Genomic DNA, 27,081 nt, shown 5'->3' with positions numbered 1-27,081 from the left:
CACACACACACACACACACACGACATGACTCCACTAAATTACATATATAAATACATACAATGTATTTATAACAAGCAAATATAAATTACACATGTGTATATGTGTGTGTGTACATATGTGTGTGTAAATATATATATACAAAATATTACTTGCCTCTGCTAAATTATTTTTCAATAATAATAGTAGTTTCCTGGTTTTTGTCTGGAAGAAAATAGATCTAAGATAGTTATTTTATTGACATTATTTTGTCTAGTTTTATTGCCTCTCCAAGAACATATTTGAGGCATCAAATGCCATTCTATGTAAAATGTGGAGGGTACTAACTTCTTCTGAAAGATGCTGTACAAAATTAGAAAGGATGAATAATTGTCATACCATAGCAAGCATGTGACTGTATACACGTAGCTTACCCCAGCAAAATACAGCACAAAACGCGATGGCTCTCATAGACATTAACTGTGTAGATGTACCGGGAATGGCAGCTTGTCAGGTTGTGACACCACGATGTTTGTGGCTTCAGGGCCCTGCTGCCTTCGGATTCTGGCATAATTTGCCCTGACCTCCATCAGTTGCTTTAACTCTGTTAAAAAGATTATTTTGAGAGACATGTCATGTATTTATAGAAAGTAATTAAAAAGTCCAAGATGATGAAAACTCAAAGATCCCTCAGAAATCCTTGACTCCCACCCTGGACTCTCTCATTACACACTCGACTTGCTTATCACATCAGATATGTGTTAACATTCTTTGGATTTCTACAGAATGGCATTTCTGGAGAGGGCTTCCTTCCAGGCTTTGTACAAAGCCTGAACTGGAGGCTAACCTGGGAGTGGTTTAGAAGTTGAACCCAGTGAAAAGACGGTAAACACAGTAGTGTGAACAGTGTTCTAATTCAATGACAAATGGCATAAAGCACTCTTTTAATTTTGTTGGGGGCTTGTGCATTCTAACAGCATCTGATTTGTTTTGCCAAGACAAATCCATTTTTCAAAAACACAGTGTGATCCTTTGATGACCAACTTTCACATGCTAAATGTTTGTACACTATAGTACATAAAATAAGTTATAGAGTGGTTAGTTTTGAAACTCCCAGGCTGCCTTATTTTCTACCACATAGTTAAGCCAGTAGGTCACACCAAAATTTTGAGTGGAATGATTAATTGTCTCTTCGTAAATAAATACATAAATACATTTGTGTGTTAGTGTGTGCTAGTAGCCTTTCTTCTTTTTTAAAACATCCTGAATATTTAGATTTCTAATTAATAATTATTTCTAACTAAATTAATAATTATTTCTAACTTATTCCAGGAGAAATAGTAAATGGCAACTCATATAGTGAAATAAATTTCTTTTTTTTCTCTCTTTTTTTAAAGATTTTATTTACTTGACAGAGAGAGAGTAGGCAGAGAGCCAGGCAGAGAGAGAGGAGGAAGCAGGCTCCCCGCCGAGCAGAGAGCCCGATGCAGGGCTCGATCCCAGGACCCCACATTGGCTCGATCCCAGGACCCCGGGGTCATGATCTGAGCCAAAGGCAGAGGCTTTAACCCACTGAGCCACCCAAGCACCCTGTGAAGCAAATTTCTAAAGAACAGCTTAAACTTTTCTATCAGTCAGATTTCCTAAAACACATATCACCCTTGGAAAAGAACTTACGACAACTGGGGAAAACCACTAACTTTTTCACCAGGAAGGTAACATGGGAACCTACTTTCTGAGGAAAAGAATCGACTTTCACATCATAGTAATCCATATGGTCACAGAACTGAAGATGTAAAAATAAACGTTTGCTACACAGCCTTGTCCTTTGACCACAAAGCTAACATGGAAGAAAATGGTAGGGAAAGTAACATTTACATTTCTTGTTTTCTCTCTTTCCTTCAGTTTTTCTTGGTAACAAGCTTGCTTCTGGCAAGGGGGCCTACATTTCTCTCTGTGTTTTGGATATCCTTTTGGCCAGTTGCCTGAGGCATAGTTAGCTTTATTATCGGAAAGGCCCAAAGAACACAATGAGGCCAGGAGGGTAGGGGCCAGGCAACAGAAGACCATCCCAAGAGTATAAAAGATCAAGCATAAAGAATGAAGAAAATGGGAAAGTTCTTCCTACTACACCGCTTGTTTGTTTATATTCAATTGTACTGTAATATTTCAGTGTGTTCATATTCCTAATTAGATTGAAAACTCTTTGGGGGAAGGAACCTTGGCTTATATTTCTTTTATAAGGCTACATAGATGGGGAACACAGAAGACTGTCAACTAATACACACTAAGGATAAGATCCCCCAAATCAGTGTGTTCCTCTAAGTATAATGAGGGTCACCAAGAGCTGGGGTGGTGGGTGATGGTGAGTGATGAGGACAACAGCCTGCAAAGAACACAAAGATTAGAGCCTCTTCCTGGATGTAGGATGGCAAAGGAAGAATAGTCGTGGCATCCCTGACAGCAGCACCAGCCATCCCAATAAGTCCTCGTCTTCCTACCTTTCAGTCTTTATTCCTATACTTTTGTTCTGGGCTAAATGTGAAGATATGATTGCAGCTGTTTTAAAGGTTCTGGTTTCTGTACCTTACATATAACACAGCAATAACAATTTTATGGTGACTTTTAAGAAGAAATAATCTAGTATTCGTTCTTTTAGGGATCCCAGGTGATTCACTTCCTAATCTTCTGATTTCTTTTAAAGTGATATCATGTTCTTCAGAATTCCTGAAAATTATGTCTTCATTAATGTGTACCTATCCCCAGAAAGGGGCTTTCAATACCTCAGGCAAACAGGATAAAGGACAAAAGTTGGTTTAATAACAAATATATGTTCTTTTCCATTTCTATTACTTCTAAAATGAGCATATACATTCTTATTATTAAAACAAGAAATCTGCAGGGGCACCTGGGTGGCTCAGTCAGTTATGCATCTGACTTTGGCTAAAGTCATGATTTCAGAGTCCTGGAATCAAGCCCCCCTTTGGGATACCTGCTCAGCTTGGACTCTGCTTGTCCCTCTCCGTCTGCCCCTCCTCCCCCTGCTCATGCATAAATAAATAAATAAATAAATCTTTAAAAAATATCTGCAAACTGTATAATTGCAATTAATAAACCATTAAGTTTTAAATAATTTGAAAGTAGGAAGTCAACAGAGCCTCCTTTCCTCAGGGTTTATGCTAAGGGAACACATTCAAATGGGGTCATTTAGAATTTCTGAAAATAAGCCCCTTGGATAAGGCTCAAGACTAACAGAACTTTGATTGAATTCTTGAGTGGAGACAATGTCAACAGTGAGTTTCCATCACAGAAGTATATAAATTTAACTGTAGTAACATCAAGTAGAAAAGTGTGGAAGAAGGTAATTATTAAAAAGCATCACGATGGGATATAAAATTCAGAAAGCAAGACTTTAAAGAGAAGACTAGTTTAATTCTTCAAAAATTCAATGGAAAAGAGACTGTCACCCACACCTTTTTGGGTTATAAAGCCATGTCCTGTGGAAACGCAGATGACCATGTCTCGTTCTATGTTGTCCCACGAGTGAATTGGTTCTCCATCAGGTGTATATAGTGTTCTGGCTGGGCGGACCATTTTAAGACGAGAGGAGCAGTCATTCAGCAGCTGAAACACAAAGGGACTGACGTTTTGGAATGTGAAATGTCACAACAATAATTAAGTCTTAAAGAATCAGCTCCTTTAAGATAACTATTATCCCAGGTTGAATATTTATTTTACTTGTAATTTTTAGAAAGAGGTATAGGAGCTGGAAGAAGAGCATATGAAATTTCCCCAAAGTGCTGTAACAATGAAGAACTTCAGTGCTCTTGGTGGACTTTTCCTTGTAGTTCTATTTCCATGTGGAAGAAGGCATCTTGCTGTTTAAAAAATGCCTAATATGAAAGAGAATTGAGAATATAGACTTGTCAGAATAGCAGAAAGTAATTTTTTTTTTTTTTTTAAATTCCAAAAAGCAAGGAACCTGAAGAACAAAAGCACTGACCCAGAGGTGGGGCGGCCTAGGCCTCTGGCTTCTGCATGACCTCAGACTAGTCAGACAACTTCTCTATGAGAAGAGTCCCTTCAACTATAAAATCGAAGTTTTGATCTAAGACCTCTTTGATTCTATGATTAGGAAGTCTTCCCCCCCCCTTTTTAATTTGGAAAATTTAAAAACTATTTATAAGAGCCTTACTCAGGTTTTCTCAATTTTCCTTGAAATATTCATAAAAATATATATACAGATACAAAGTGTCAACAGTACTAGAAAGATTAGTCAATATGTTGTCAGACCCCTAAAGGCAGTTCCATGAACATGTTAATAAGACTTTAAGACAGAATAATAAGGGGCACCTGGGTGGCTCAGTGGATTAAGCCTCTGCCTTCGGCTCAGGTCATGATCTCAGGGTCCTGGGATCGAGCCCCACGTCAGGCTCTCTGCTCCGCAGGGAGCCTGCTTCCTCCTCTCTCTCTGCCTGCCTCTCTGCCTAGTTGTGATTTCTCTCTGTTAAATAAATAAAATATTTAAAAAAAAAAAGAATAATAAAAGCCAGAAGGAGGAAAATTAGAGGTTTCTACACACTTGCCTGTATGACTTTTTCCTCCCATATATGCCAAACGCCTGTTCCTCCAAAATGCAGGAACCATGTCCACAGGAACCGCGAAGATAGATCTACTTAAGGGCTACAACTCACGACAATGAGGCCTGGCAGGGGGCAGAACTGGGCACATAATGACACCTTGCATAAGGAAAATGAATCAGTAATGTGAAGCAAGACAAGACAGCGATGAGACAATGTAATCAGAGAGTGCAGATTCCACCCACTACTCTGGGCAAGGGATGAGTGAATTGAATTGAGTACAATTGAAATTACCGAAGAATACATTCCCTTCTGCAGATCATCAGAGAAGAATAGTGGGAGAGTGGTCTGTGATGCAGCCCTAGCCATCCTGCTAGGTAATGGCCAGTCAGCAGCACTCTGACTCCATACTGTGCATGTGAACCAGCGTGGGGTCTTAAGATCCAGTAGAGGATCCTGAGAGCTCCCAAGTCAAAATTTAGGGCAACCAAAGAGAACTGATCTATCCTGTCTGTTTTCTGTCAAAAAATCTCTCCTTGTATAAGGAGGTATAGATAAAAAATTAACAGCAGCAACAATATGAGGCTTGTGAAAGTATTCTACAACATAAAACGCTGTATGTTTTACACTGTATTCAAGGTGAAGAGTCAGTAAAATATTTACAGCAGAAATACATTTTAGAGAATATCTGTATTGGGTTTTCCCAAAATCCAATAAAGTATGGCTTCTGTGAACACAGACACGCACATGTGCACAACAATCAGATGACAGCAGTTTAAAGGAAAGAAGTATCACTGAGGTATGGGCAGACATGATGAGGATGATAGTGATGATGATGGCGGTGCTGATGATGACGGTAACAATAACAGCAGTTAACATTTATTGACACATTTCTATGGGATAGCAACTTTTCTAAAAGTTTCCAAGGACAATCTGATTTCATTCTCTGGAAAGAATTATTATCTCCATTTTATTGATGATGAAATTGGAGAACAGAGATTAAATGTCTTAACCCAGGTCACACAGCTAGTAAGAGAAGGAACAGGGTTTCAAACTGGGATGAATAGAGAGCTAAATGAAAAGAGGAGAGAAGGTAAGGAAATAAAAGACTCAATAGTAGAATTAAAATCTCTCTTGAAAGCAGAAAACGAGCAGACTGAATATTGTAGAAAATCAAATCAGTATTAGGGAGGACTAAGTGGAGAAAATCTCATAGGATATAAAGAAAGCATAAGACATAAATTTTATGAGAGAAAAGTTAAACATCTGGAATGTCAAGACTTCAGATATTAAACCTATACATTATTGGTGTTACTGGAGAGGAATTCAGAATAAATTAAACTTAAGCAACTATCAAAAAAAATTGAAGGAAATTTTTCTGTCCCAACAAAGACCCATAGCTTCAGATCAAATGGGCTAACTTAGGACAAGGCAAAGTTAATTAAAAAATGACTAACACTTAAATATAATTGAATTGAAAAGTCTGAATTTCAGACATGGGGGGGAAATTCAGTTATATTTAGACCCTTTTTCTGCAAAAATGAATGCCAAAGAAAATGGAATAAAATACAAAGTTTTTAGGAGAAAAGTTTTTAACGTAAGAATTCTGTATCCAGCTGAATTTGTACTTTTTGTTTCAGGGAACAAAAGATATCCTCATGTATACAAAAGCTCACAAAATATATCACCTACATACATTTCAGATTATTAAGGAATGAATGAAATTCCTTTACTATGGGAAAGTCAGAATATGAAATGACTAATAGTAAGCAGTGAGACCACTAGAACATGAGATATAACTGCTATAAAAAAGTGGTCAGAAAATAAATGAATTAACAATTTTAAAGTCTTCACAGAGAAAAAAATGAAGTAAAAATGCAAAGCATCATCAAAAAGGGACATGGGCAAGGAAGAGAAAACCAAAGCATTCCAACTTTCTAGTTATTCATGAGGTCAAAAGATGCTGTTTTTTTGTTTTCCTTTGTTAAGAACATTTATTTTTCTGATTATAACCAATGCAATAAAATCTAAAATCAGAATAAGAGAAATAGTTCATCTGTAGGAATAAACAAAATCATGTGAACTTAATATGATTTTATTCTTAGAAAATTTATGTGAATCAAGTAAGATATTAATAACAAGAGAAAAGTGCTTAATAAAATGGCCAAGAATAAAATAAATTATAAAACATTGATAGTTTTTTTGTTCACAAAAATAGGCGTTTAGAAAATAGAGTTGGAAATCCATCCTAACAATAAAACAAATTAGGAATGACAATTATTTTAAAATGTGTGATGCAGGACTCCTGGGTGGCTCAGTTGGTTAAGGCTCTGACTCTTGATTTCAGCTCGGGTCATGCTCTCAGGATCCTGAGATCAAGCCCCACGTGGAGGTCCCCCACTTGATGTGGAGTCTGCTTGAGATTTTCTCTCTCTCCCTCTCCCTCTGCCCCTGCCCTACTCAACCCCCATGCACTCTCTCTCTCTTTCTCTCCCTCTAAAATAAAAAAATAAATCTCTTTAAAAAATTGCAAAAGTTGGGGCGCCTGGGTGGCTCAGTGGGTTAAGCCGCTGCCTTCGGCTCAGGTCATGATCTCGGGGTCCTGGGATTGAGTCCCGCATTGGGCTCTCTTCTCAGCGGGGAGCCTGCTTCCCTCTCTCTTTCTCTCTGCCTGCCTCTCTATCTACTTGTGATCTCTCTCTGTCAAATAAATAAATAAAATCTTTAAAAAAAATTGAAAAGTTTACTGAAGGACAAAAAAAGGCATATATATGTATATATACATATATATAGACACACAAACACATAAGAAACAATGCCACAGAATTCAGTCTGGCTGCAAAGATTGAATATCATGAAAGGTGTTGATTTTTAAGAAATTAATTAATAGCCTAACACAATTACAGTCAAAACACCTGAAGAATGATTTTTAGGTGTTGAAATGTAATTCCAAAATTCATCTATAAGCATCAACATGCAAGGATATTCAAGTAATATCTGAAAACAAAGTACAATAGGCAATTTCTATCAGATAGCAAAATATGAAGCTATAATAATTCAAGAAATATTAGATACATTGGATTGTTTAAAAGCAGAAGCTAATTAAGAATTTAGCATATTATAACGTTTGTAGTCCAATTCAGCTGGGATTAGTCAGTAAGTAGGGCTGCGATAATAATATAAGCCAACAAATAAAGCAGAGAAGTAGCTTCAGTCAAATTTTACACTAGAAGAGAGTTTCGCACGGTTTAAAAAGTAAACAAAAAAGGCAAAATTATAAAAAATTTGAAAAAAATCTGATGACTCTTCATATGACCCCAGGATAGTAAAAGACTATCAAAACATTTAAAAGCAAAAACCAAACTTTTAAAATATATTAACTTCTATACATTAAAAAATCCATAGACAAAATTGCAAATTTGTTACAAATTTAGAATTTGTTACAATAAGCCTAATAAAATTACATGTAATAGGCTTATTGCTTTAGAAAAAGAAAATTCGTATCGGTGTGAAAAATATGTCCAATAGAAAAATAGCAAAGGATTTAACAGGAAATTCACAGATAACTAATAAATGATAAATCAAGTTAAGTCAAGTCAAATCAAATCAAAATCACTTACAAAAGCAATTAAAGACATGTAAACTAATGCATGGATATAGCATTCCCTCCTGTCAAACCTGCAAATACACTTTTCTAAATGACTACATTTAGCATTGTTAACACCTCATGTATACAACAGGTAGATAGAAACTCTCGTTCACTGTTGGCAACAGCTACCAAAGTTCTCAAGCATCTTTACATAATTTGACCTAACAATCCTTCTAATAATTTATTGGGAAATAATCAGAAAATTAAATATATATGTATGGATAATTATATTATATATTATATTATATATTAGGTTATATATCATATAATTTTATATATATCCATTGGAACACGTTTTATGACAGCAAAATATTAGAAAGAACCAAAATGGAAAACAATAGAAAACTGAATGAATAAATAATAATCTGTCCATTTGATAGAAGATTACCATGCTATTAAAAATAATTCTTTTGTTAAAGAATGTTAAATATATAGGGGCAAAGTTACAATAGTTTGTTAGGTGAATAATGCAGGTTGCAAAATTACATATACCATGTGATCTGTTATGATCACAATGGCAAAGAAAATTTATAACTATATAGCAACCATAGAAATATAACCACTAAAATTATAACTAGTGATTTGTGGGTGATAGAATTTTCATTTCCCTCTTGGCTCATTTTCTTTTTCTAATTTTAACTCAGTGATTACATGTTTTTATATAATTTGAAAACAGAACAAATGTTACTCAAATAATCAAAAAATTCATAGAGATTACAATTGAGTCTCGTGGTTTTTCTTTTGATTTCTCTAAATTTTCCATAACAATAGTCACTGGCTTAGTCTGCTCAAGCTGTCAAAATAAGTATCATAGATTGGGCAGCCTGAACAACAAAAATTCATTTTCAGCAGTTCTGGAAGCTGGGAAATCGAAGAGTAAGGTGGTGGCTGGTTCAATTTCTGGGACAGCTCTCTGGTTCTTTATTTGTGCCCTCACGTGGTGGGAGGAGAGGGCTCTCATTTCCACTTCTTACAAAGGCCACAAATCCTATCAGGTTAGGACTCCACACTTATTTAACCTCATTTAACCTTAAATGCCTCCTAAAAGCCATATCTCTAAATACAGTCACACTGGGGGTTCGGCTTCAGCATAAAAATTTGGGAATGGGGGGCACAATTCAGTCCATGCCGTTCTTTCACTTTTATGCTTTAAGACAACCAACTGGGTTTCTATCTGGGGTGGGAGCAATGGGGAACTGTCCTAAAATATGTATGGACAGGTCTCTGGGGAAAACTCCCGCAGCTTGAAAAGATCCCACATAAAGGTAATTCTTAAGTTTTTCCTAATTCTACCACTAAAATGTCACTATTTTATTTATTAAGATTGTGTGTGCTACTTATTATTAGAAAAATGAATGTTATTTAATAAAAAACATACACTAAGTGCAAAATATAAATTAAATATATGGCTATTTCACTTGGTTTTCACAAAGATTTATTTACACAAGACAGTGCTCGCTTCGGCAGCACATATACTATTTACACAAGACAAAGTTAATGAGTTCACAAAATTCTTTTAAAAATAAATCTGAATTAAGGCATTTTCAGTACAAAAAGGTGGTACAATATCTAGTCAGCTTATGATCTTCAATGACGTTCTTAATTTCCTAGTTTTCACATGTATCTAAACTTAACCAGGCATCTTCTTTACAGTGGGTCATCTAAATGTACGTTTATAATTTCTGCAATAACAAAAGCTCATGATAAGGAACTATGTTCTGTGCATAGTTCTCACTCACAATCTATTTTGGGGATCTAGTTTTCAGAGACCGGTCTCCTCAGGATAAGCCACATGGGCATCACAGGACTACTGCAGACTCCCTGCTGGCCTGAGGTACTTGCCTCGACAAATGACAAGGACCCATTTCCCATGCTTTCGGGTTCTGCTTATGCATGGAGAGCTGTGTGCAACTGAGAGAGAAAACACTGGTTTTGAGATTCTGCAGAATCAAAGAGATGTTGCAGGGATGGGAGAAGACAAACGCTTCAGGACCGTAGAAGAGGGGTTGGGCAACCATAAATCAAAGAAAGATGCTGGCCCTGAGGAATGAGCCACTAACCCTGGAGAGGGAGCCGCCTTAGTGCACTGATGACGGATGAGCCTGCGCCTGTTGGAGACGAGAGTTGTTCTAGCAATGTTCAAAGAGTGGGTAGGAAGAATGTGGTTAAATCATCCAGAATAGCCACAGCAGTGAAAGAAGCAGAGAGAAAGTCCGCATTAGAGGGGATTCAAATACCATCTGGGGGTTTTATTACAGAAAGTCGAGTGAAGCACATTGAAATGTGTTCTGTTCCTCATCTCGCTGTAAAAAGTACCAACCATTGAAACGGAGTTTCTTTGGAGCTGGTGGTGTTAGCCAGACTCCCCAGTGAAATCTGAGTCGGACTCTCCTTGTTGTCTATTTGTTTCACACACAGTGCCCTCTCCACACGTATTCTTTATAGCCGGATAGCTTGGATGGAAACATTTCTAACTGATCACAAAGGATCTCATGCAAGTCTCCAAATACAAAAACAGATAGCATGGGAAAGAAAAGGATAGATATCAGAAAGAACATTTTTTTTCTTTTAATAAAGCAAAGAAAGAAACAATACGCAGAAGCTTTCTAGACATTTCCTAAGTATCTTTCTACACACTGAGACCACATCAAGCTCTGTAACACATTGCGTGTGCCCTGCCATTACCTCAGAAAGCTAGTGGCTCAAACACTTTTTAATCTGGGATAGTGTAGTGGACTGAACTGTATCCTCTCCAAAACTCACAGGCTGAAGCCCTAACCCCCTGATGTGCTTGTATTTGAAGAAAGGTCCTTTAAGGAGGTAATTAAGATTAAATGAGGTCATAAGCGTTGGGCACTAATATGACAGGACTGCAACCTTATTAGAAGCGGATGAGGCACTAGAGATCTCTCTCTCCACATATGCCAGGAGGAAAGGCTATGTGAGGACACAAAATGGTGAGGTGTGGCTGGAGAGTCCTTTTCAGAAACCAACCCTGCTGGCACCTCGATCTTGGACTTTTCAGCGTCTAGGACTGTGAGAAGTAAATTTCTGTTGTTTAAACCACCCAGCCTGTGATATTTTGTTACAGCAGCTCAAGTAAATTCATATAGATAGCCAGCAGGATCCACCATATGCTTCTAAGCTCTCCAGAAGTATGTCTCTCTCCCTATTTCTGAGTCCACGTACTATCCATGTCATATGATTTATGAATCCTAACAACCATACCTTTGTGTTCAGTGTCCTCATCCTTATTAATGCTTTTTCTGAAGCATTAAGATATTGAGTCTTACCCATTTCTCAAGTTTCATCAGAGGTTCTGATTGATTCCTCTGTGGAGCCTTTCTCCTTCACCCCAGGTGGGCAGTGTTCCCCTTGTCTGAACTCCTACTGAACTTCCTGCCTGCACTACTAATTTGACCTTGATCACATGCTGCTAGTACTTCTCTGAGAGGAATGTCAGATTCCTTAGCTCACACATTTTTCTACAATCTGAATTCATCATTACAAGATATAGAACACAGAGAAAAATACACCAGAAAGAAACACCACCTTTATTAGCTCACCAGCAATCAGGCCATCCGATAAATACTTGCAAAAAGTTAAATGCTTTGTCTTTTGTTCTAAGTGTATGCATGTGTATATACAGAGCCCAACTCTACATGCTTTATGTTATGCTTCTTTCACTTAGTCTGGAACATTAACAATTGTCACTATTCTTTCCAAAGTTGATTTTAATTGAGTCATAATACTCTATCCTATGTACTATAAATTACCAAATCTTCAGTGATGCCTGTTTAAATTATTTCTAATATATCTGTGTTATAAATGCCCTGTGATAAATATTCTTACCAAATATTTCTTTGTATAAACTCATTGAAAATCCCTGGGATAAAGTTCTAGAACTCTTCTGAGGTGCACCTCCTATTCCATTAGCCCTTATGAGCTTCCATGAACTCCTCCAGATCAGTCTAATGCCCTGACTTGCCCTTCCCTCCAACCAACATCTGACTTTTATATGACCTCCTCTTGACCCAGAAAAATTATATGAAAACATTTCACAAAATTTTATAAAGCCAATTATTTGAGATATCACCACAAGACTTTTGAAAAGTCTACCAAAATCCATTCATTAGTTGCCTGATGTTTTTATGTAAAGACTAAGGCAAAATGTCAAATTTTAGGATTATATCCTTATTTATTTGTTTATTCATTTATTTGAGAAAGAGAAAGAGAGAAAAGAAGGGGTGCAAATGGGGAGAGGAACAGAGGGAGAGGGACAAGCTAACATGAAGCTCCATCTCATGACCCTGAGATCATGACCTGAGCAGAAATCAAGAGTCAGAGGCTTAACTGTCTGAATGACCCAAGCGCTCCGACTACATCCTTGATATTATAAAAATTAATGAACTGCTACTCGTCATTTCCTTAGTCAGTGTTTTAACTTTGGAAAAGGGGAAACTTTGCCACAGTTCCAGGACTCTGCGCAGTAAGAACATGATTAGGTTTTCTCTAAGAATATTGGTGTTTTCCGTACAGAAAACATATCTAGTGAATAATTCCTGATGGGGAAATAAATCACACTTTCTTGAATCGGATTTTAAACACAACAGGAAAACTATTTACTCTTTTAAAGTTTAGATTTTCCTCTTTGGCTACAGTGGTTTCTAATTATCATTGGTCCCTCCTGGCCAGGTGTCATATTCTGATTCACACACATGTCAGACAGCATTAAGCTCATTTAATCATTATATCCACCCTGTCAGAAAAGTAATACTCCCATTTTACAGATGAGAAAATGAGGTTTAGAGAGGAAAAATAATTTGCTGAACCTTACAGTCTAGAAATGCCGAGCTGGGATTTGAATCCAAGCGTATGAAGCAATCTCCTTTCATACCAAATTTACCTCTGAAATAGTTTTGCCCCAGGCATAAGTGCCATCTTCAGGTCTGCCTCCATTTAGATAAATCCACACGCGTTTTGCATTTGGTTGCTGATACAGGCTGCTCTGTCCAAGTGCGATACGTGTAGTTTCAACTGGAGAGTTTCTCTTGGCTTGCGGTTCTTGAACTGCAGAAAGGTGCGCCTGATAAGAAAAGCCCAGTGAATACCAGGGTTAGAGAACTGCCTGCCTAGTGTGTGTACGAAGAATGTGATGAAAACAGAAACACTTATGGTTGCAAATAATATTTTTTAAATTTTAGGAAGTGTATTACCCTCTCCTGTCATGGACTCTTCTATGAATTCCCCTTGCTTCCGTGAGCCACCAGGAAGGTGATAATAATAATAACAACACTTGGAGTAACAATAAGGTACTTATTTTGGCAAAACGCTTAACTTTCATTTATAATTTGGAGAATGAATGGAGATGCGTTTTTGGATTTCTGTGCGGTGTTTCTCCTACTGAGCAATTTCTCTGTATCTAACAAATGAGTTTTTGATTAGAATCACAACATCATTTTCTTTAACCAAGAAATGCTTAAGGGAATGTGCATGACTGTTGAGTCTTTACTCTCTGTCTTTTAAAATACAGCAGCCAGCCTTATACTTTGCCTGATCCCTGCCAGGCAGCTTTTCATCCTACTTCAAGCATGTCCTAGTTCAATGCTTTGCATTCATTCCCTGGTCAGTGATTTATCCTTCTCAGCTTGGCAAGAAGTCATATTTCTAGCAATGTCAATTTCTTTTTTCTAGTAACCTTGACGTGGGCACACACCTAAGATTTAGATTGAACACATTTCACGATTTGAGAAACTCTATTAAATAAGAACATATCATTTTGATGAAAAACTTCACAAAGCAAAAAGTTTTCCCAGGTCTCTATCCCCAGTCCTCTCTCAACAGCTGACCTTTCTCTTCTCGACTTTTTTATGTCTGGCAATCCTGACTGATTAACCAATTGGACTGAAACTGCTTTTTGAATTCCTCACTCCTGAATGTCTCCATTGCAATTAGTATTTTGCTCCTTGCTCTTTCTACATATCGAGACATACCCTTAGGAGAGATGAGCAATGAAGCCATAAGGCTCAACTTGACTACACTTATTATAATTACCTTTGTACATATCCACTGGGCCTTTTTCTCTTCTTTGCTAAGGTCATAATTTTTGGTCTCCATTCAAACAAAACAGACTTTCATACGAGCTAGCTCTCTTTTAGATAACTACTCTCCAAATGCCAACTCAATGCTTGGCATATGCTTATGTGGTCATAACTGACCAGATGCTGAGGATATATTAATAGCCTAATTTTAAGTTCAATACTATACTTTTAAAACCTTATTAAAGAGGCAGAATCTTTAATGTATGGAGTCCTGAAGAATGTACCTCTGTATGTCTTATGAGTTCCATGAGTTTAATTTCCTCTTGAGTCTGCTCAGTCCAGCCTCCCTCCACCACCACCGGCTGCACGGGGCTTTTATTGGGAACCATGGCGGCTGGCTGACATGCTGCTACTCGTCGCCCTGGGGAAAGAAGTCCCTGGTAATGTTGTTTCTGAAGATGGGCTTTCAGATTTCAAATAAATTGGTTTGGCATTCTATGCATAAATCATTCCACTTGGGAGCATAGGCTAAAATACTAAATATATCATAAAAGCAAAGATGCCTAAGGTAATAATATCTAACAATGCCGCTTCTTATGGGAGCTTGAGGCTTCAAATAGCCAGGATATGCATATTCACTGTACAGATGGAAAAGAAAGATAACATGCTGACTTCCACAGTGGCCCCGGCCTCTCCTGCACGATATGGTTCAGTGGTAATTTAGTCAAATAGAATCCATGACCTATATAGTCCATCATCTCTTCCAGTCCTGGAACATATGTTTTGTTCTCTTCACTAATAATAAGCCTTTCCCCAACAATTAGCTTAGCAGCCTGGGGATTAAGTACTTCTAAAATAATATTAACCCAAGAGACAGGAGGCCTTTTTTTTCCATCTAATAATACCCGCAAGCACGATTAGTTTCTGACACCTCTGCTGTGCCCTTTAGGTTGTTAAAAAGCTGTGGTAAGAGAAAATATTTATCGAAATACTGTACTCCAAAGAATAATAGGCATTATTTAATAAGTGTGTTGATTTAAATGTATGCATTCTTCCAGCTAGTCCACTTAAAATTGTAAAAGAGATTTAAAAATCATACTTACAAAATTGTTTTCTTTTTCCGTGTTGAAGATAAACTCACACTGAGTCTCATACTGATCCCTAAACTTCTTAAGTAACGATAATGCTTTCTTTCGCATGTTGCTTCTAGAAAATTATGCTGCGCACCAGCCAGTCAGGGATTGGGGTAGATGAAGCCAATCCAAACATGTTCAAGATTTAGTCCTTGTCTCAAGTTTGGTGGGGAAGGCAGATGTCAAGGAAATGATTATACCAATAATCGATTGCAATTGTGCTGCACCAGAGAATGGGATCTCTAAAAGCATCTCACAGGGGCCAACACCCTAGTCTGAAGTGCTAGAGAAGGGTTCTTTGAGAAAGTAATGCTGAGGTGGATAAAATATTAGAAATACTAACATCAAGTCGAGTCCTAATTTTGTTGCCAAGGGAGTCTTAATATGCAGATTTTTCAGACCATGACTACAAGCAGAACTCTGAAAACAATTTAGTATTTGCAGAGAATAAAGCATCTGCGCTCTTGAAAGCTCAAGTTTGTGGAAATAGATCAAACAATAAAAATAAATGGCAGCAATGACTTTTCAGGGAAATCAGAATTCCACATACCTAATAAGCATTCTATGCAATTTATGGATGTGGAGAAAACATAATTGAATCAGTCAGCCAATGAGTTACAGTGGCAATGCCATTAGGTTATGAGCTTTGGAGAAGACCACAGTGGTATGAGAAAAATACATAACACAAATTTACACAAATATAGTTTTTAGCTTACTCTATTCATAAAGAGTAGATGACACTAATTTATGACACATAAATATTTTATTTATAGCGCCTTTTGAACACTAAAACTTTGCTCAACCAAAGAGAGCTCACCAATAGTTTATCATTTATGCTCTTAAAAGCCAAGATTTGAATGTAGGAAAAGAGCAAAAACCATTATGCTTTATTTGTTTTTTGTCAACTTGCTTCTAATGGTCTTAAAAAAATGAATGCATTTGCACTATAATTTTCATAAAGAGACATAAATCCATCACAAAAGGTTTTGGTTCAGGGAAAGATGTTCATAACAAACTACTATTTATGTAGGTAAGAATACAAATTGAAACCAAGCAAAAATGTATTGATTAAATTATTTTTATTTTCCCATTACATTCTCCATATATCCTATTTTAGTTCATATGAGATCCGGGGAAAGTAACAATAATAGCTAACAATTAATGAGGAAACCTAGAGAATGTGAGTGCCTTGCTATTCTTTCAAACTATAAATCTCACCCAGACAGCTCGCCTACCCAACTCTCCCTTGATCAGTGGCCCATCCTGTTTCAGCATTATCCGTGCTTGGGAGGGTGAGTCCACCTCACCTGAGGTTTTAGTCGGCAAATCCCTGTAGCTCTCACACTAGATAAAATGCTCCAGCATCACCTTTATATTTCTTCATTTCACTAATCAGTTTTTAAGACCCCCAAGTCTGAAAATGGGCTGCCTTCTTAATAACCTTATGCTAATATTTATTGAGTATTTATTATGTGCTGCACATGCAGTAAATTCTCGACATTTCTTACTTCATCATAAAACCCTACAAAGTCATTACTAGTATTGTGATTAATATTAGCAATGACCACACTTACAAATGAAATGTAAAATCAGCTTAGCACAGTACTTTATATATGCTTAATCAATACTTGTTGCATTCAGCAATGGCTATAATAATGGAAAATAATCTACTTAGCTGCTCTTCCACCCAATCCCCAAGAAGCTCATCATCCAACAGGGACTACAGTTAACTGGACTTTGACTTTTTCTTATTTATCTTCATAATCCCGACAACTAGAAAAGTTCTTCCTCAGAGTAGGTATTTTATATGCATGTATTGAATTTACATTTAATAGCAGAAAATATAACAGTTTGTCAGTAGAGACAAGATTTATCTTAGCACTAAATTCTAAGAGAAATTTCATTAATGGATTCCTCCATAATGGACACCATCTGACATCTATCAACAGTGATACTGCAGATGATACCAACTGAACTTTAAATGCCTTTTTTTTAATAAATGCTTTTTTAATACTTAATTATAATAAAAGCTGAAGATATAATATAAAATCAGAATACAGTAAAGGCAGCTCTGCCTGGTGTTATTTTCAGTATTTTGCTTTTTATTGATTTAATTTGATATAGGAATAGACCTTAGTGGAATGAATGGTTGAAATTCTGCTCATTCTTTAATTCAGTCCTTCTACAAGTATTCACAGCACAAATAAGAAGGTAGTAGAATTTATAATGTAACATAGGGAAGATAGTTACATGACCAGGTAATTATAATAATGTAATAATGATTATCAGAGGGGAAGTTCAAGGTGTGATAAACTGCATTATTCCTAACATGGAAAAGGGAAAGTTTAGGAAGAAATAACAAGTAAGCTGAAAACCATTTAATCAGTAGAAACAATCCAAAAGGACAAGGGAGAGAAAAGTTGAGGCACAGGAAACTAAATTGTGCCAAATTCTCAGAGTTAAGAAAGCTCCTGATATGTCTCCAGGACTGAAAAATAGTCCAACTGGTGTAGTGGAGAGAACAAGGAAAGAGAGCGGCTTACACAGGACCATGTCATGAAAGAACACGTTGAGGAGTTTCATCTTTGTCTGAAAGATAATAGGAAACTTTGAAAGGTTTTATGCCTGGAGTACCATGACGGCTTTGTATTTTTGCCTGATCACTCCAGCTTCAGAATGTCCCCATTATGCATAGAATAGAAACTACTATCAAGACTGGAAGCAGGGAAACAAGTCACAAAGCTGTTATAGTAATCCAAGGAATAGATGACAATAGCTAGAATTTAGATAACACAGTTGAGGATGGAGACCAGATTCATTTGAGAAGATAGGTTGGAAGCAACACGACTTACTGATATTTGCTTCAAGAAAGTGAGAGAGAGGGAGATGCCAAGGATAACTCCCAGGTTTCTAAGATGGAACACATGGGTGGATGGTGGTAGGGCCCACTGCTAGAAGAAATGAAGGAGATACTGGAGTGGTGATATGAAAACTTTGGTTTTGGACATGCCCAAGGGACATTTTGGTGAAAATGTGTAGTAGTTAGAATAGCAGAGATTACCAGTCATGATAGATGTTTTTCATGTAGACCCAATAATTCTTTTGGAAAAAACTGAATAATAGTCATTTCAACCCAGATTTCCATTTAGGGCATTTACAACTAGTTGTGTTGCTTATTGAAGTAAAATTCACATGCTTTTGCCAACAGACAGTGTGCCAACTTAGGAGTTGATATCCTGTCAGGGCAATGACAGAGCCTGAATGTATTCCTTTCTAGACTGAAGTCCATAATACACTGTTTCTCCCCGAAGAACCATCTGGAACCTCAAGTGTTTGGAATAGTACAATGTCTAGAACCTAAGATTCTACGACAAAGAGAATAAAAGAGGATAACAAATACTGCCAGTTGATCACTTTGTGACTAGCATAGCTTATGCTGCCTAACTTGAAGAAGCCCTGCTGATACTGACCTTTGAAAAATTCAGTACTTCCTCACTCAGATTATAAAATAAACAGGGGTGCCTGAGTGGCTCAGTCAGTTAAGCCTCTGCCTTTGGCTTAGGTTATGATCCCAGGGTTCTAAGATGGAGCAGCAGATGGAGTCTGCTTCTCCCTCTCCCTTTGTGCTTACTTTCTCTCTCTCTCTCTCTTTCAACTAAACAACAGCAACAAAAAGACTCTTTTCCTCCTCCTATGGCCCTTCCCTGTGCACATGGTCTCTCTCTCAAATAAATAAATGAATCTTAGAAAAAAAAAATAAAACCAAACAACCAAACAGGCAAACAAAAACAACCCCTAAACTTCTCTCCCAGCAATACCTAAGGAACAGACTGAAATTTTTGTTTAAGGACTAATTCCAAAGCCCACAAAATGTTACTTCAGCAACTATTTCAATCCTAACATAGGGGTTAAATGACCCAGATACTCTCCTAATTTTAAAAATTTACATATAATTCATGTGGTATTCATTTTAATATAAAAGTTACAAATATAAAATCAGTACTGAAAGATATATTAGGTTTCAGACTTGCTCAAGTGACTTTTGTGACACAATATTTATAGTACTCAGTTAAACATCTGATATCTAATAGTAAGAAAAAACTTCCAGCAAATTGGGGTTACATTTAGAATTAAACATGGTGATACTTGATTTAGTTCATACTGACCTTTTAACAGTCTCATTTTGTGTTTCATGGTGTCTAGATCAGCCAAAATTTTGTCCTTTTTTAACCAGTTCTGTTTTTCTACTTTTTCTGCTTTCTGCAAAGCTAAAAAAAATACATGGTTTTTTATCTTGCATTGTGTTATCAACAGTAATTTATCATGCAAGCCAATAATTTATAAAGAACTTTCTGCTCCAAGAAATAGATTCAATTAGAAACAAGTAATTAAAAGGTAAGGGTCATTAAAAGAAACCTCATTTGAAAGATGACAGGGCTTAAGGCATTTCTTTATGGAATGGAGAAGGGGGGAAGAAGAACAGTGCTGCTTTATTATATAGATTTACCATATGCAATAGCCATATTTCATTTTCCACTTCCACAAACTATTTGGAGGTGATGAAAGCCTGGCTTGGAACCATTCATTTTTTAAACATCCACCTACTGCCTAAAGGGTGCAATTCTTAAAAATGAAAATGTGCAGACAGGTCGTCTTCAGTGTGAATTAAACTCATTTGTTATTTTCTAATGTATACCATTATTCTCAGTCTTATAGACCAAGGATCTCTTTATCAACTAAATTAGACATTTTTCCATGCAGAATACTCCATTCCAGTAAGAAAAAACAGGCAACTGTGCAAATATAGGAGTACAGCTATCCTTGTGCACATGTTAATTGATGGACCTCCTGTTCTTTGCATAAATGTGATGTTATTATGTTGGCATTATACACATTTAATTCTTTTCTTATGGTGACATAAAGTTTATTTCTCTCTTCTTTATATACTTGCTTGAAAGCAAACAAAACCAAAAAACTTACCCTTTGGAGATAGAAATGGTTCACCGCAGGATACCCAGATAGCAATGGGATTTCTGAGGATGAGGGCGAGCAGAGACTTATCTATACCATCCAAACTATCTGACATCACAGACTTTGGAAACAATTTGGTTTTCACTTCCATTCTCTGGTTTTCTAGGAAACAAATGGCACAATAACCAATGCACAATAAATAATGAATAAATTTGCCTCCTGAATTTGTTTATTCAAAATATTTCCTTTCTCATTAATGACTCCATTTAAACAGGTAATACCCAAACCAGATGCAAATACATTAATATGATCAGAAATTTCATATGCAACCAAATAATTTAAAGTAATGTGATTATAAATAAACTTTAAATTCTTTTCTTATGCTTTACTAGATATGAAAGAAATCTGAGGTGACTTACTAAAATATCTACTCTGAAGAGGAATAAAATAAAGAGATAAGAAAACCAAGGAAAGGAGGAAAGAAGTATAGTGATAGAGTAAAGCCAAAGACAAAACGCCTAGTGTCCTCATCTTATAAACCAATAGTAGTATCTATCTCATTCTGCTGTTGGGAAGATTAAAAGAAAAAAAAAAAGGAAACAGTTAACAAAACCAAAAGACAATTGACAGAATGGGAGAAGATATTTGCAAACGACATATCAGATAAAGGGCTAGTGTCCAAAATCTATAAAGAACTTATCAAACTCAACACCCAAAGAACAAATAATCCAATCAAGAAATGGGCAGAGGACATGAACAGACATTTCTGCAAAGAAGACATCCATATGGTCAACAGACACATGAAAAAATGCTCCACATCACTCGGCATCAGGGAATACAAATCAAAACCACAATGAGATATCACCTCACACCAGTCAGAATGGCTAAAATTAACAAGTCAGGAAATGATAGATGCTGGAGAGGATGTGGAGAAAGGGAAATCCTCCTACACTGTTGGTGGGAATGCAAGCTAGTGCAACCACTCTGTAAAACAGCATGGAGGTTCCTCAAAAAGTTGAAAATAGAGTTACCCTATGACCCAGCAATTGCGCTACTGGGTATTTACTCTAAAGATACAAACATAGTGATCTGAAGGGGCACGTGCACCCGAATGTTTATAGCAGCAATGTCTACAATAGCCAAACTATGAAAGAACCTAGATGTCCATCAACAGATGAATGGATAGAGAAGATGTGAGATATAGATCTATAGATCTATATATCTGTATAGATATATAGATATATCTATATATATATAATGGAATACTAAGCAGCCATCAAAAGGAATGAAATCTTGCCATTTGCGACGACGTGGATGGAACTAGAGAGTATTATGCTTAATGAATTATGTCAATCAGAGAAAGACAACTATCATATGATCTCCCTGATATGAGGAAGTGGAGATGCAACGTGGGGGGTTTGAGGGGTAGGAAAAGAATAAATGAAACAAGACAGGATCAGGAGGGAGACAAACCATAAGCGACTCTTAATCTCACAAAACAAACTGAGGGTTGCTGGGGGGGAGGGGAATAGGGAGAAGGGTGTGGGGTTATAGATATTGGGGAGGGTATGTACTATGGTGAGTGCTGTGAAGTGTGTAAACCTGGCGATTCACAGACCTGTACCCCTGGGGCTAATAATACATTATATGTTTATAAAAAAAGAAAAAAACTATTAAAAAAAAAAGGAAAGTGCTTAGAATAAATGGTGTTTGGCCTATTTAATTGGACGAGCATCCAAAAAATGCTAGATAATATTTTTGTTATTGAATGGACATGAAAGCCACACATTTCATTTGCTAGAGTTAAATAACAGTTTGGGTTCTGAGCATTCTAGGGGCCCAAGCAAAGAAGAAAACACAATTTCAAGATTCGCATGGGCCACACAGAGAGATAAATTCCTCAGAAGATACAACTTTTCTGGTCCTGATATCTGAGAGAAATTTATTTCAGGGTCTTCATAAGGGGGTTATTTGTGAGGTAGCAAACAGTATCCTATAAAAGAAATGAACAATATTGAGAACTTACGACACGCTGGGCATTTCACTAAGACCTCTGCATTATCTCAGGTAAATCTCCAAATGATACTCTGAGGTACGTCCACTCTTCTTTTACAGAGTAACGTGGGCTAAACACATAGCTTGGTAGCAGCAGAGTCAGGATTAGAACCCGGCCATGTGCCTCCAAAGCCTGTGCCCTTTACCACTATCTCCATAGCAATTGTTTTCCACAATGCAAACTGGTGGCATAACACAAGCCAGGAGATTCAGTAAAGGGGGGCAACCCACTAATGAACCAGCCTGATTCAAGGACAACCTCTAGATTATAGAGGGGAAGGGATGGCCATACCCTTTTAGTACGCAGTGTGAATAACATTACTTCCAGGCAACTTTTAAATAACAATTTGATATTGTAATCTTCCAGAACCTGGAGATAAGATATTTCATATGCCAAATAAAGGCCAAACTATGCGCTTTAATGATTAGCTAGGCATTAAATGTTGACATAATTATTTAAAAAAACTCATTAGAAAAGAGGACGAGTAATATCATCGTGAAATAATAGAAAATATATATATTAGTCTCTGCCCTATGTTCCTGGCAGAGTGCTTCTACTGGTCATTTTCTAAGTGATAAGAGCACTAGGAGCATCTCTTGTCCAAATATTTTGTCTTTGATCCTGGCTCCTGACATGGACTCCTAAATCCTTTGGCATTTCCTGGATGGTAGCAGTATCTTGCCGTCGTCGTCGTCTTCTTCGTCTTCTTCTTCTTCTTCTTTTTAAGATTTTATTTATTTATTTGACAGACAGAGATCACAATTAGGCAGAGAGGCAGGCAGAGGTGGGGAGGGGAGAGAGTCTTCCCGCAGAGCAGAGAGCAGACGTGGGGCTGAATCCCAGGACACTGAGGTCATTAGCTGCATCGAAGGCAGAGGCTTAACCCACTGAGCCACCCAGGGGCCCCAGTATCTTGTCTTCTAATGAGACTTTGGGCAGACTCTTGGAGGAAGACTGGTCATCAGAAAGACCAAGCCATGATTAGAATCTTGAAATTTTCTACCCTACTCTTCACTCTCCAGAGTAGGGAGAGAGGCTGGACATGGAATTAGTGAACAGTCATGGCTACATGATGAAATCTCCATATAAATCCCAAAAGTACAGGATTTGGAGACCCTCTGAGTTGGTGAACACATGGAGATGGTAGGAGAGTGGTGGGCTTAGAGAGAGCAGAGAAGCTCTGTGCCCTTTCCCACACACCTTGCCCTACTCATTTCTTTCACTCAGATGTTCATCTGTATTCCTTATCATATTCTTTTATAATAAACCAGTAGACAGTAAGTAGATCATTTCCTTGAGTTCTGTGAGTTGCTCTAGCAAATTAATCCAACTGAAAGGAGGAATCATGGGAATTTCCAATTTAAACCAATTGGTCAGAAACACAGATCTGGACAGCTTAAGTGGGGATGGAGTGGGGAGCTGTCTTATGGGACTGAGTTCTTAACTCATGAGATCTGATGCTATAACCAGGTAGAGAGTGGAAAAATTGAGTTAAATTGTAGGACACCCAGCTGGTGTTGCAAAATTGTTTGGTGTGGGGGAGAAAACACACATACCGGGTGTCAGAAGTGTTATGAATCTGATAAGAGTGTGAGAGTAAAGAAGAGACACACAGGAATAAGACTGGGTTTTTCCTACTCAACTGTACACACAATAATGATCACTAATACTCATTAAATATTTAGTAAACATCAACCAGGCACTATTCTCAGTGGCATATACATTTATACATAAACTCCTATTCATATGTTTTATGAATACATGTTCATATTTATGAGGACCAAATGAGTACACATTTACATGATTACCTGTGGAATTCATAAAATGAGGAAACTGGGATACAAGAGGTTAAACAACTTGCCCAAGATCATTCAGCTAGAAAGGAAAAGAGGTAGGATCTGAACCCTGGAATTTTGGCTCCAAAACCCAAGTTCTTAATCTTCAAATCATGACTCTCTGTACAACAGTGGAAAGCTGAGATCACTCATTTGTATTAAGCAAACTGTTGCTGGGGATGCAGTTTCTGTCCTCAAGCTGTATGCAGTTTAATGAGACACACAAAAATGTAAACAGATTATAATACATGTGCTAGCAGCTGCAATACAGGTGCCTTGGCAGTGGTTCTGGGCGTTTAGAGGAGTGGTGGAGACAGGCGGGGGCAAGTAAGGGCAGCCTGTGGGCAGGAGGTATAGAGAGGACCTCTTCTCTTCAAATAACAGATATTTTACTGATCCAGCCCCATCTTCTTAAGTGGTCTCTGGTTGGTTTTGATTTTAAATGTAAAAGCAAAAGTTGCTTATGTTAACATAAAGTAGCTAAGTTGTCAAATACATTTTATAAATTTGAGGCAACTTATTTATTGTTTTGGTGCTGAGACTAAATTTACATTATTTGCTAACTTTTTCTTACCATTCTGCAAGGTAAAAGCAGTATGACAATCTCACAAGAGAGCAGCTTCCTATGATTTTGTAATTCTAGAAGGGGTGACCTAGTCACAGAATCACATTTAACATTTTTATGATGAAAAGTAGAATCAGCTAAATCTTACAGACTGTAACCAACCTTTCATTCTTTTAATAGTTGTCTCCTTTGTTTGAACAGGAACTGCCTCTTTCGTTTGTTTCTCGGTGTCTCTCTGGATGAAAGACGCCTCTAGCGCCCATAAAACCAAATCACATAAGGAAAGGATCGTGGTCCCATCTTTGGTATATACTTTGGAGGCTGCCCTGGTGAGACCAAGTTGCTTCGTGCATTCTGTAAGAAGCTAAATAACAGATTGTAAGGAATTGATGTGACAAAAGAGTGATAGGGCTGGGGAAAATCGTGAAGAGCTTATTATTTTAGAAATTTGAGAAAATCCATTGATTTGCAAAAATAGAAAGCTAAATAACGACAGACTTGATCTTTGATTCAAGACAATTTTTGGTATCAGGCTGTCCTACATAATTTCACAAAATTAGTCCACTCAAATTGTGAAGATTAGCTCCAAAAATTTAGCACAGCAGATGATGTATGTTAATACATTTTATCATAGGAGTATTTACTCCCTAAGAAGTGTTCAACTTAGAGATCCACTTTCAACTTTGTTGCTTTATAAGGCATAAAACTGTAGCACTTCGTATGGATGAACGGGTTTAAAATAAATGAGTAGTTGACTTTCAAACCCAAACTAACCCATATTCTTACTTTCATTTTGCAGATAGGGACACAGGTTGACATTTTTGTCCAAGACTCCACAAGCCAGCTGTGGTGCTCCGGGTGAATCTTGGAGTTGCTAACTTTGGGGATTTGTTTAGTTCACTGAATAATATCTTAATAAAAAGGCTACTTGTATTCAGAAGGTGAATAGAATGAGTAGGTGTATATGTGTGTGTTTTCAAGGAAGTCTCCAGGGTATGTCCATATCACATTTAATTTTGCTTATAAAATACGCTGTGAAAGGCATTGGTCAGAATGTATAGACAAGATAATCACCAAACAAAAGAAGGACAAAGCGGGGTTTGGACCTTTTGAGCTCTACGACAGAAACCACATGTTCCTTCCTAACACAACTCTTGCTTCTCTGATTTGAGAATGAAATGAAACAACCTGTCAACAAATAAGTGCTCAGATTTTACAAATGATAAATGAGGCGGCAGCTCTTAGAATAGTCAGATGACATACAGCTTGAAGCTGGAATGGGAAGGAAGGTGAAAAAAAAGGGGGGCATTCTCTCTATCACACAAGCGAAGAAAATCTGGTAGCTTCCCCCACCTCCCCACAACTGCTTTTTTTTTTTTTTTCACTTTTTTAAAATTTCTTTTCAGCGTACTAGTATTCATTGTTTTTGCACCACACCCAGTGCTCCATGCAATACATGCCCTCTCTATTACCCTCCACCTGGTTCCCCAACCTCCCTCCCCACCCCCCCCCCCCCGCCCCTTCAAAACCCTCAGGTTGTTTTTCAGAGTCCATAGTCTCTCATGGTTCATCTCCCCTTCCAATTTCCCTCAACTCCCTTCTCCTCTCCATCTCCCCATGTCCTCCATGTTATTTGTTATGCTCCACAAATAAGCCCACCACTGCTTTTATGTATCTTTGCTCTGGAGCCAATCTAAAAATCATATTCTGGCTTCCCTTCTTTCTAAGTCTGTATCCAAAGCAATACAATAAAAAAGAATATCTTTAAGAAAACAGAGATCTTGATCTCATTAGCCTAAATTGGTAAAACTGGCCAGGGACATTTATCATTCAATCCCATTGCTTTTTTTCTTGTCAGAAGAATCATTATTATCTTTACCTCGAAGGATGCAAGAAATGTTTAAGTTATAGTCACTTACTGTGGGGAATGTTCCAGCCACAATTAACTTCCCATTCCGATATCCATCTCCGTTTTTGTATGCAATTATTTTCACTGCCTTCTGGTGCATAGCTGCCCCACCACTACGAGGTACAACTTGCGTGCAGGTCTTCATCCGTAAAGATAACAGGCGTTCTTCATAATAACTTAGCGTTTTCTCAGCCTCATAAGAAGATAAATCAGCCTGATCAAAAACAAAAACGAAAAAACACAAAGGTCTACTCAAGCTTTTTCTTTTAGTTTTTGTTATTTTGGTATGTTTCAGTCTCTTAATTTAATAAACATTTGCATGCACCTGGGTGTGGTATCTACATTTTGAGACGCTCACTCTGCATG

At 37.3% G+C, this 27,081-nt stretch overlaps 1 protein-coding gene across 1 annotated transcript in view; it reads right to left on the bottom strand.

Annotated features, from left to right (window-relative positions):
• Positions 1–452: 452 nt before the first annotated feature.
• Positions 453–27,081, bottom strand: part of DCDC1 (doublecortin domain containing 1) — a 423,366-nt gene continuing 396,737 nt past the window's right edge. Inside the window, exons 33-40 of the mRNA XM_046015856.1 lie at positions 26,726–26,929; positions 24,969–25,170; positions 20,360–20,512; positions 19,546–19,647; positions 14,531–14,667; positions 13,112–13,291; positions 3,450–3,600; positions 453–580 (exon numbers count right to left, since the gene is read on the bottom strand). Coding sequence (XP_045871812.1) covers positions 453–580; positions 3,450–3,600; positions 13,112–13,291; positions 14,531–14,667; positions 19,546–19,647; positions 20,360–20,512; positions 24,969–25,170; positions 26,726–26,929 — 1,257 coding nt within the window. The remainder of the gene's footprint in view (positions 581–3,449; positions 3,601–13,111; positions 13,292–14,530; positions 14,668–19,545; positions 19,648–20,359; positions 20,513–24,968; positions 25,171–26,725; positions 26,930–27,081) is intronic.

This window comes from Meles meles, chromosome 8 (genome assembly GCF_922984935.1).
Source record: "Meles meles chromosome 8, mMelMel3.1 paternal haplotype, whole genome shotgun sequence".
Taxonomy (NCBI): domain Eukaryota; kingdom Metazoa; phylum Chordata; class Mammalia; order Carnivora; family Mustelidae; genus Meles; species Meles meles.
This window is presented reverse-complemented; position numbering and strand designations above follow the sequence as displayed.